The sequence below is a fragment of the Lepus europaeus genome, unplaced genomic scaffold, assembly GCF_033115175.1.
Source record: "Lepus europaeus isolate LE1 unplaced genomic scaffold, mLepTim1.pri SCAFFOLD_105, whole genome shotgun sequence".
Classification (NCBI taxonomy): Eukaryota; Metazoa; Chordata; class Mammalia; order Lagomorpha; family Leporidae; genus Lepus; species Lepus europaeus.
This window is the reverse complement of record NW_026909023.1, coordinates 234,701-244,761: the sequence shown is the minus strand read 5'-3', so window position 1 is coordinate 244,761 and position 10,061 is coordinate 234,701. Positions and strand designations below refer to the sequence as shown.

At 71.4% G+C, this 10,061-nt stretch overlaps 1 protein-coding gene across 2 annotated transcripts; it reads right to left on the bottom strand.

Moving 5' to 3' along the window:
* Positions 1-379: 379 nt before the first annotated feature.
* Positions 380-8,993, bottom strand: TLE6 (TLE family member 6, subcortical maternal complex member). Of its 2 annotated transcripts, none has more exons than XM_062184913.1 (18): positions 8,929-8,993; positions 8,709-8,775; positions 8,538-8,620; positions 7,957-8,042; positions 7,631-7,676; positions 6,698-6,739; positions 3,505-3,567; positions 3,155-3,428; positions 3,037-3,065; positions 2,768-2,831; positions 2,612-2,685; positions 2,496-2,533; positions 1,953-2,187; positions 1,618-1,868; positions 1,059-1,200; positions 740-890; positions 565-641; positions 380-495 (listed from the first exon to the last, which is right to left on the bottom strand). In XM_062184913.1, exons 3-18 carry the CDS (start codon positions 8,595-8,597, stop codon positions 391-393), a joined length of 1,737 nt encoding a protein of 578 aa, XP_062040897.1. In that variant the 5' UTR covers positions 8,598-8,620; positions 8,709-8,775; positions 8,929-8,993; the 3' UTR covers positions 380-390. The 2 variants fall into 2 exon arrangements, with proteins under 2 accessions (XP_062040897.1, XP_062040898.1); XM_062184914.1 differs by having other exon boundaries at positions 2,022-2,187.
* Positions 8,994-10,061: the final 1,068 nt, after the last annotated feature.

Here is a 10,061-nt window from a genome sequence, read left to right as displayed (position 1 = left end):
GTGTGAGGGCCAGCGGCAGCTGTCCGCCGACCAGCCCGAACCGTGGACTCTGGGGGGCGGGGAGCAGGCCAGAGGGCCCCCCCCATCGCGACAGCCACCCCGTCCCCACCCCCGGCCCAGCTGCTGTCAGATTTGAAAGGCGGGAGCGGAGGAGCCGACGGGTGCCGCTGTCCCAGCGCCGAGCACCGCCCCTCCCGGCCCGCGTGGCCCCCGGCCCGGCCCCTCCCCGTGAGGCCCAGGGGCAGCAGCCTGCTTTGCCGAGTGCTTTATTCCACGGACGGAGCCCAGAGGCCGCGAACCCCAGGCTGAGCCCGTGCGGTGACGAGACCCCTCCCACTACCTCCCCCCACCCCCGGCCCATCTCAGGAGACGTCGGACGGACGCGGGGCCTCAGTAGGCCACCTGGTACACGGAGGCGCAGTCCCCGGCGCCCGTGACGACCAGGCGGCTGTCGCTGGACACGTCACAGCACAAGATGGCGGTGGCCTCGGGCACCTGGAGGCGAGGGGCGGGCTGAGCCGGGGCCGCGGGGCCTCCCCCCGCTCCCCACCGCCTGCACCCTACCTGGAACACCTTGGCGCCCAGGGGCATCGTGTGGATGCTGACCAGGTCGTCCGTGCCCACGCTCACCCACCAGCGGCCTGGCAGAGAGACGGGCGCTGAGGGGGCACGGGTGGGGCCCTTCCCACCCTGCGCGGAGGCCACAGCGGGCGCCCCCACCCCAGCCCGGGCCGCTCACCGAAGGCCGAGAACCTCAGAGCCAGGATGGCGCTGTCCTTGCGCCCGGCCATGTGCACCTGGCTGCCGTCGGGCCGCCGCAGCCACTGCTGCCCGTTAGCCAGGCCCAGCAGCAGCCAGTCTTCCTGGGGGCAGTGGGCCAGGCTCATGATCTGCGGGGGCGGGGGGGACAGGCGAGAGGCCGGCTCGGACCCTGCCCTGCCCTCAGTGTGCCCCCGTGAGCGCCGCAGAGCCTGGGCCACAGCCTCACCCCGCGCCCCCGCAGCGGCACCGGGGACAGCACCGTCCTCCCGGCCCGCGGCCGAGCCCTCGGCCCGCACCTGGGACTCCAGCTGGTACTGCAGGGGCGGCCCCGCGGCGCGCAGGTCCCAGCAGCGCAGGCACGCGTCCAGGCCGCCCACCCACACCTGCTGCTCTCTGATCGCGATGCTCTTGGCGCAGTTGCGGGGGCCGGGGAGGTCCCTGCGCGGGAGAGGTCAGGGGTGGGCGGGCGCCGTGGGCCCCTCACGCCCTCCGGTCTTGTTCGCGTGCGCGCCGGTGCCCCAGGTCCTGTGAGCGCTTGCGCCATGAACACCTCCCCGGCCCCAGGCCCCGAGCCGGGGAGGGGGCTCTGGGCACTAGAGTGGGAGGGCGCAGTTAGCACATGTGTCGTTACCACCACCCCAGACACCTGTGCAGTGATGGCCACTGACGTCATGGTCACGACCACGGGGGGAAGGGGGGGAAGGGGGGGGAAGGGGGGGGAAGGGGGGGGAAGGGGGGAAGGGGGGAAGGGGGGGAAGGGAGGGGGCCTGGCTCTTTCATTGTGGGCGTGGGGGCGTGGTGGGCGCAGCTCCGCCCACGAGGGAGATAGGACCCCGCGCCCGCCCTGGGCCACACCTGACCACGCTCCGACTGCGCAGGTCCCACGTCCTGACCACGCCGTGGCTGAAGCTGGCGAAAGCCAAGTTCTCCGCCGGGTTGGCAGCCAGGGCCTGGCAGGTGCCGCCCACGCACGGCAGCTGGTCCGAGGCGCACAGGGCCGGCGCCGCCAGGTCCCACACGCTCACGCTCGTCAGGTTGTGGCCGCCCACGAGCAGGGTCCGGCTGTCGGCGGTGAGCAGGCAGGCGCGCAGGTAGGCGCCGGGGGTCTGCGGGGGGCGAGGGGACCGTGAGCGCCCACCCCCGCGGGCCCCGCCCCCCCGCGCAGGCCCTGCCCCGGCCCCGCCCCTCACCTTTGCCCCCGGGAACAGGTGGCTCTCGGGGAGCCGGGCCTCGGCCACCTGGCCTGTGAGGCTCCACACCTTGACGCCGCCCCTGCCGCAGGTGAACGCGTGCCGCGTGAAGCTGCTCACGGCCGCTGCCAGCACCAGCTCCCCGTGCCGCAGCGTGCGGGCCTTGTCCAGCTTGTGTGGCACGGCCAGCCGCCCGTGGGCCGCGGCGTCTTCCAAATCCTCGGGGTCCCAGGAGCTTGGGGGTGGGGGCGCAGGGTGACGCGCTGACCGAGTCGGCCCCAAAGGGCGTCGTCTTCCCCAGCCCCCCGGCCCCCAGAACCACGCACCTCTTTCTGCCTGGAGTTTGGCGACTCATAAGGCAAACTCCTATTCACCCCCGGGGGTCCCAACCACCATGCCCCCTCTCTGCTCCCAGCTGACAACACCCTGTCCTGGGCCCCTCCCATAGGGGCTCCTAGCCCCGATCCCGTGACCCGCCCGTGTTCCTGTCCACACACGGGGGGGGGGTCTCTGCGCCCCACCCCCACCCCCGGAGACACTCACAGCAGCTTCAGAACCGGCCGGGCTCTCCCCACAGGCTCCTGTGAGTGGGACAAGATCGGCCGTGTACACCTGTGCCCGCCCCTCCCGGCGGCCCTCACACACAGACCCGGTCTTACCTGGGCCAGGCTCACACTCACGCGGTCATCTCGGGACCCCTCCGGGGCGCTGGCGGCCTTGGCAGGCTGGGGAGCTGGGCAGAGACAAGGGGGCTGCGGCCTGGGGGCGGGCCCTCTGGTGAGCCGCCCCGCCCTCCCTCTTTCCCCCGGGATTACTCTGAGTGGAGGCTCCGGCACCCGTGTTCGTGCCCACGTCGCAGGATCCCGGCTCCTTGCTCTCCTGACCCCGGCAACAGCAGAGCCGGGTCAGCGCCGAGCCTGGGTCAGCGCCTCTCGGCTGCCCTAGCAGCTTGGCCCGGCTCCGTGGCCACCGCGTGGCTCCAACACGGCCTGGCCTGGCCCGGTGTGGCCTGCTTGGCCCGGGAGGGGGAGGAGCACCCCGCCCCCACCCCACCCCCTCTGGGCCCCGCAGCGAGCGCACTCACCAGGCCCGGCGCCAGCTCTGTGCCTGCAACTGGAGGGGGTGGAGGGACAGGGGAGCAGGGTCACCATGCGCCCCCCCCCCCGCCGCGGCCCAGGCCGTCCCCCCCGCCGGTCGCTCACCCTGGCCCCCCAGCTCGCTCGCCGTGTCGTGGGGGCTGGCAAACCCCTGCCACAGCAGCCGCGTGAGGACATCTTGCCAGAACTGGGGCTCCGGCGGGGTGTCCGTGCCCGGGCCCCAGGGCAGCTGCGGCCGGGGGGACGGCGGCTTCGTGCCCACCGGGGCTTCAGCGTTCGACTCCCGGGCGGTCTCGACCTTGGGTCCCTGGGCGGTCTTGGTCTTGGGGCTGCAGGGCACCCGCTGGTCCTGGGCGGCGTCAGGGGAGTCCGGGGCCCCCTGGGGCAGCGAATGAGGGGTCCCGAGAGGCCCAGGGCCCCGCCCCCGCCCGCCCCCCAGGGGCTCGGCGCCCTACCTCCTGCGTCGGGGTGTCCAGGGCCTGGCTGCAGGCCTCCAGCAGCTGGGAGAAGTGTTCCAGCTGGGGGGAGGGCGCCAGGGTCACGGCTGTGCACCTCCAGGACAGCCCCGCCCCCTCTGCGGGTTTGGGGGCCGATTGTGGGCGGGGCCCCCAGCTGCTTCTGTTTCAGATGAAAACTTGAGGGCCACCCCTCGCCTGGGGCCCGCGGAGGCCGGGCCGCCCGCCTCCCACCTCGGGGTGTCCGGTCGGGGTCCTGCCTGTGCGGCCCAGCCTGTGCCCCGCACATGCGCACCCCGAGAGGTGGCAGTGAGGGCGCAGGTGCTGGGACCCGCACTGCCCATGTGGGAGACCCGGATGGAGCTCCCGGCTTCAGCCTGGCCCAGCCCTGGCCTTTGTGGCGTTCAGGGAGTGAACCAGGGGAGATCTCTGCACCTCACTGTGTCACCCGAATTCCAAATAAACCATAGAAAAGAAGTCAGGGCTGGCGCTGTGGCATGGCAGGCAAAGCCGCCACCTGCAGCACTGGCATCCCGCATGGGCGCCGGTTCGAGTCCCGGCTGCTCCACTTCCCATCCAGCTCTCTGCTGTGGCCTGGGGAAGCAGCCAAGGACGGCCCAGTGCTGGGGCCCCTGCACCCGCCTGGGAGACCCGGATGGAGCTCCTGGCTGGCCCAGCCCTGCCTGGGCACTGAGCCGGCAGAGGGAAGATCGATCGATCAATCTCTCCCCCTCTGCTCGAAACTCTTTTTAAATATTTGAACGGCGAAGTTACTGGGCAGACGCGAACACCCAGACCAGCACTGCCCAGGACGGAGTCGCTGGAGGCACCGTGGTCCACACCCTCGTCTCCCCCCCCCCCCCGGAGCAGCGAGGGGGACGCGAATTCAACACATTCTAGCTCTCCGCACCCAGTGTCACTTCCAAGCCAATCTCCACTCCCAGCTACGCGTGCGTCCCTCCTGTACGGCCGCGGCAGGACAGACAGACTGACACACACACCCCTACACAGACACACAGGCCGCAGCTCTAGTGCGCCACAGCATGCAGGGGCGGGGGAGCAGGGTGCTGCCCAGCAGGTGCGAAGCTGGCCTCCCACATGGGCGCCGGTTCAAGCCCCGGCTGCTCCACTTCCCATCCAGCCTGGGACGGCGGCGGAGGGTGGGCCCACGCGCCTGGGCCCCTGCACCATCGGTCTTCCAGAACAAACAGCCACACGGGATGGTGCGGGTGGGGTTAGTGTCACGGCCCCAGGCCCCCCAGCCACTCGCCAAAGTGCCCGCCGCTCCCACAGGCGGGAGCCGCACGCCAGGGTGAGGGGTGCTCACGGCCCCCCTCGCCGCAGCACGGAGCATGCGCAGAACCCCGCCCAGTGCCCTGGGCCGCGAGGCCCCACACCTGCTGCTACGGGAGACTGGCGAGGCGAGGTGGGCACACCTGGGGGCCTAACTCCACAGCGCCCACCTGCAGCCACGGAGCGATTCCACTCCAACCACGGCCCCACTCGGGAACGCGGTCCTCACCCCAGCCCCACGCACGCAGCCCCGGCCCACGGCAGAGACCTCCAGGGCTGCCTGGTCCCAGCGGCCGCCGGAAATCCGAAAAGGCTCCAACCCAGGCCGGTCCGGGAAGGGCCCACGGGCGCTGCAGCCGGTTCACGGCGGACAGACTCGGGGGCGCCCAGCTCCAGGCCCAGCTGAGCCGCACACACCCGGGAGGCGGCCGTGGGGGCTCCATACTTGGGCCCCTGCCACCCAGATGGGGACTCAGAGCGAGCTCCTGGCTCCAGTCTGGCCCGGCTTGGCCATCATGGACACTTGGGATTGAGCCGGCGTACGCACGGACCATCTCCCCCTCTCCGCCTTTCAAATAAAATTTTTCTTGCACTGAGAGAAACTGTTCCGTTACCTGTATTCCCACAGCCTGTGTACAGCACCGGACAGGTACGACAGGCGTCCCCACTTCGCAGGTGGGAAAATCGAGACCCAGAGGATCAGAGCCACTTTCCCCGGGTCAGAGAGGAGGGAAGCCCCTCGGAGCGTGCCCAACCCTGGGCTGGAGCTGGATGGGGGGGCTGGGGCCGTCCCATGAGCACCCCTGTCCTGGGGCAGCCGAGCGGCAGAGATGGGTTCCCGGCTGAGCCCGCCCTCTCCAATTCACCCCGGCTCGTTAATGCGCAATTTACTGGCACTTTAATGCGCTCAGCGTGAAGAGCTCGCTCCCTCCTGTCCGCTCCCAGCCCTGAGCCCCGCGTGTGCGTGTGCGCACGAAGGGGGGGGCTGCAGGCAGGGGTTTTAAAAGCCTTGCAAAGGAGGCTGGGAAACCCGGGAGCAGCCGGCAGGGGGTGGGGGAGGGGTCTGTTCAGGACCACTGGCTGCCTGCCGGCGGGGGGGGGGGGGGCTCGCCCCTCCCCTCGGATACAGCTGCCGGCTGCCAGGTCTCGCCCCCAAACCCATCCACCATGGACCCATCGCTCACTGCAAAGCAGCCGGCCTCCCACGGGGCCGGCCTCCAGGGACCTCCGGCTCCTGCCCTCAGCCCCACACGGCCCTCCGCGGCTCCCACTCCCGGGGGTCAGAACTCCAGGCCTCCCAAAGGCCCACGAGACCCCGTCCCCTCCCACCTTCCGCTCCTCCCACCCCCAGGGCCTCTGCACCTACCGTGCCCTCCATCTCCAGCCCAGGCCTCCCCACTTCCAGCCTCCCTGACCTCCTGACCCAGCCCCTCGGGGCACCCCCCTGCCTCCCCTCGCCGAGGGCGCGAGGCTCCCGCGGTCCTGGCTGGCCCCTGGCACCCACAATGGCTCTTGGCCAGCAGCAGTGGGCAAGGAGCTCATGAATGAGTCACCATGTTCTGGTAGCTTCCGGGCCCCCCTCGGCCCGGCCCCCGGCCCTGCTAACTCGCAGACAGGGCCCTGGCTCGCTGCCACTCACAGCTGGCACGGCCAGAAGTCCCGCCCGCACCAGGAGAAAGGGGCCAGGTGGCGGCGGGGGGGAGGGGCAGGGACGCAGGACGCGCTGTGGCTCTGGCGGGCGCCTGCCCCCTCCCAAGCTCCCAGGCCTGGCATGAAGCCTGACCCCCCCCCCCCCGGGAGAGGCTGGAGATGCAGCCCCCAGATATGGGGGAGCCACCGATCTCGGTTGGGGGGTGTTCCGAGGGCCCCGGTGCTCGCAGCCCCCCAGCCGCAGGCGCACCTGCTCCTGGTGTCCCCGGATGTCCTGTCGAACCTTGTGGAACTGCGGAGGGAAAGGCAGGGTCACGGGCAGGGGTCTGGGGGAGGGGGCGGGGCCAGGGGCTTCCTCTCCGGCAGGCCCTCTCCCGCGGGGTCCCACCCTGCCCACTCGGCGTGGGAGCCCTCGACCCCCTGCAGCGGGAGGTCGAGAGGCCCCATGCTCTCCCACGCGGCGCTGGGCACCACAGCAGGCCCCGCCCTGCCCAGGACCCTCCCCTTTCTCAGGGCAACGGGCGCTTTAGCCATCTTCAGCCTCCTCCTGGCTGTTCTCGTGCCCGGTCCGGCCAGGTAGCCGCGGGCCACGCTCGGTATTTACGTGAAGGCACGTTAAAACCTTGGGTCCGGGGCCTGGGTTATGCCGCCACGCGCAGCGCGGCCGGCATCGCACGGGCATGAGTCCCGGCTGCTCCACTTCCCGCCCGGCTCCCTGCTGTGGCCTGGGGAAGCAGCGGGAGACGGCCCCGTGCTGGGCCCTGCACCGGAGCTCCTGGCTCCAGCTTGGTCCAGCCCCGGCCATGCGGCCATCTGGGGAGTGACCGAGATCCACACGGAAAAACCATTCTGTCCTTTAGTCCCGTCGGGTGCATTTTCAAAGACTCGACAGTCAGTGAACACCGGGAATATAGAACATTCTGGAACGTTCTAGAAGGCAGCGGCTTTCCCGCTCACGTTCAGTCGTCCCTGATCACCCAACCGACTGCAACCACGGAGTTCCAGCTCCCGTGGCGAGATTCGCCTGCGGCGTGGGTGCCCCTGGAGCAACCACGTAAGACACGCGTGCCGCAGCCTCCAGGCCTGTGGCCGGCGTTCGCCGCGGGTGTGGGGGGCTCCGCAGCCCGCCCCGGGCCCGTGCAGAGCACCCACGTGGCGGGGGCAGGCCGGGTGCTGGGCTCACCAAGTAGGAGATGTTCTCCAGCTGTGCGGTCACCTCCAAGGGGAGCCTGCGGGAGGGGAGGGGCAAGGCAGTGAGGCGGGAGGGAGCGTCCCTGCAGGGGGCCCACCCCACCCCGCCCCGAGAGGCGGAGCCCCCAACTCCAACACCCGCGCCTGGGTTCCAGTCCTGGCTTCTGCACACCTGCGAGGATTTTCATAGACGAACGCAGAGTCGCCGAGGGCAGGGCAGGCAGGGGCAGGGGGCGCCGGGAAAGACTTCCCCTTTAGGCTTCCGGGGACCCCAGCTCACTCACCCCCAGAGGGGCCCCCTCTCGCAGCCGCCCTCACCTGGGAGCCCGCTCGCGGAGGTCCCGCAGGGTGACCTGGCCGTCCAGGGCCGGCAGCGCCTCGGAGGCAGAAGTCCCAGAGGGAGGCTGCACGGGGGGGGGGGGGGGGGCAAGGGAGAGAGACGGACAGGTGCGCACACGCAGGCCCCGCCCACCGGGCCCTCCCCCGCCACGGAGGCCACGGGGATCGGACCAGGCCTGCGGGGGCGGGGCGAGACCTGGAGCCACAGCCCTGCTCTGTCTTGCTCATCACCGGGTTCTCCCCCCTGGGGGGGGGCATTGGTCGCCTGCTGTGCCCACTGTGGGGGGGGGTCTCAGACCCGATTCCCTTGGCACCTGACGGTGAGGAGCCTTCGGGCCCTGGAGCTGGGAGGGGGCTTTCCCTTCAAACCACCGACCAGGTGCTGCGGGGCGGGCCCGCGCCGGGGCACCTGCCTCCAGGTGAGGCGGCCGCCGGCTCCACTGCCCGCAGCTGCAGGGGCTGGCCGGGCCGCCGCACAGGTGCGCCTAAGACCAGACGGGGGCCGGGCAGCGGCGCTGGGTGGGAGCCTGGACCCTCACCCCGCGCTGTGCCCTCCTTACCGGGGTGCGCTCCAGGGAGGAAGGGGTGCGCCTGGGGCTGGGCGAGCACGGGGAAATCATTTCGAGACTGCAACTTCCAAACCCTAGGTCGGAGAGCCGAGGCTCGGAGAGGGGCCGCCGCCCCCAGCCCCCCGCGCCGCCGCCCGGAGCCCCCTCCCCGCGGGCGCTCACTCTGCAGGTGGGGTGGAGGTGGCGCCCACGGCAGGTGCCCACGCCGAGCCTCACTTTGCGACGGTTACTGAGGGGGGGGGGGAGGATTGCAAGGGGGTTTTGCAGAGTGAGCAGGAGTTCCCGGGGAGCGGAAGCCGGCCCCACCGCAGACGCCTGCCCCGGCGCGGGAGCCCTGCTGCAGCCCGCTCCCCCCTCCCGGGAACCGGGGCAGCCGACGCACCTCCCGCAGAGCGAGGAGCCCAGGGGTCAGCCGGGTCCGGACCCCCCAGCGAGCGCCTCCTCCCGCCCCCGGCCCCTTTGACCCGTCGGGCCCCGCCCCCGCCCAGGCTCCGCCCCCGCCGCGGACCCCCAATCCGCTCCCTGCAGGAGCCGGCGTCGCACGTGGGCTCGGGCTCTGCGGGGGCGGCCGCCTGGCGGCGCGGACCAATCGCGAGGCCGCCTGCCCACGTGCGCCACGGCCGCCGCCGCTGATTGGCCGACTCTCCCCGGCCCTCGGCCCGGCTGTCACTCAGCGGTACCCGGAGCCTGCGCTTAACCCTTGCAGGCCCGCGACGTCGAAGAGCGAAGAGCAGAGGGGAAAGAGCTGCTGGGGCGGGACTCCGGGGTCGGGCGGGGCCTGAGAGAGGGGCTGAATATAGTGCAGGGTGGGCAGCAGCCCCCCGCCCTCTTCCCAGCTGCCCGCCCCCCGCGGGGGCAGAGCAAAGGCCCCGTGGCTCCTGAGCTGGGCGCCCTGCAGGTGCAGAGCGGTCCCTGGGGTGCGTCTGAGATTGGGGTGGGGGTCGTTCCTGGTTCCTGGGACAGCGGACGCCTGTGTGCGCGCGTGGGCCGCGTCCCGCTCAGAGGCGCCGTTGCCGCCGCCCCTGGGACACAGGCACAGGCCTCTCCCCCAGCCCTCCGCCCCCAAGAGATGCCCCCGTCCTGGGACGCCAGCCGCACCCCGCGCCCCTTGGGACCCAGGCGCCTCTGCTTTGTCCCCTGGGGAGCGTGGCGCGTGGGGACCGTGGTGCAGGCATCAGAACCCCTTCCCAGGTTCTGATAGGAGCTCTAACAAGCCCGGGTGTGTGGCCGGGCTGTGGGGTTTGTGGCCAGGCTGTGTGGCCGGGTGGTCGGAGGGCGGTTTTCCGGCCACGGGCCGCGGCCACTGCCCTCACAGAGGCCACATTGGCGTCCTCTGCGGGCCTGGCTGGCCCTCCTCTCGCTGGCTCATCTGGACCCTGTCGGCTTCCGCACATGTGGCTGTTTAATTAAAATTAATTCAAATTAAATAAAATTTAAAGTCCTGTTCCTTAGGCGCATCGAATGCGTGCCCGATGTGCAACCGCCGCCTGTGTCTGCGGGGTCTAGAACCTTCCG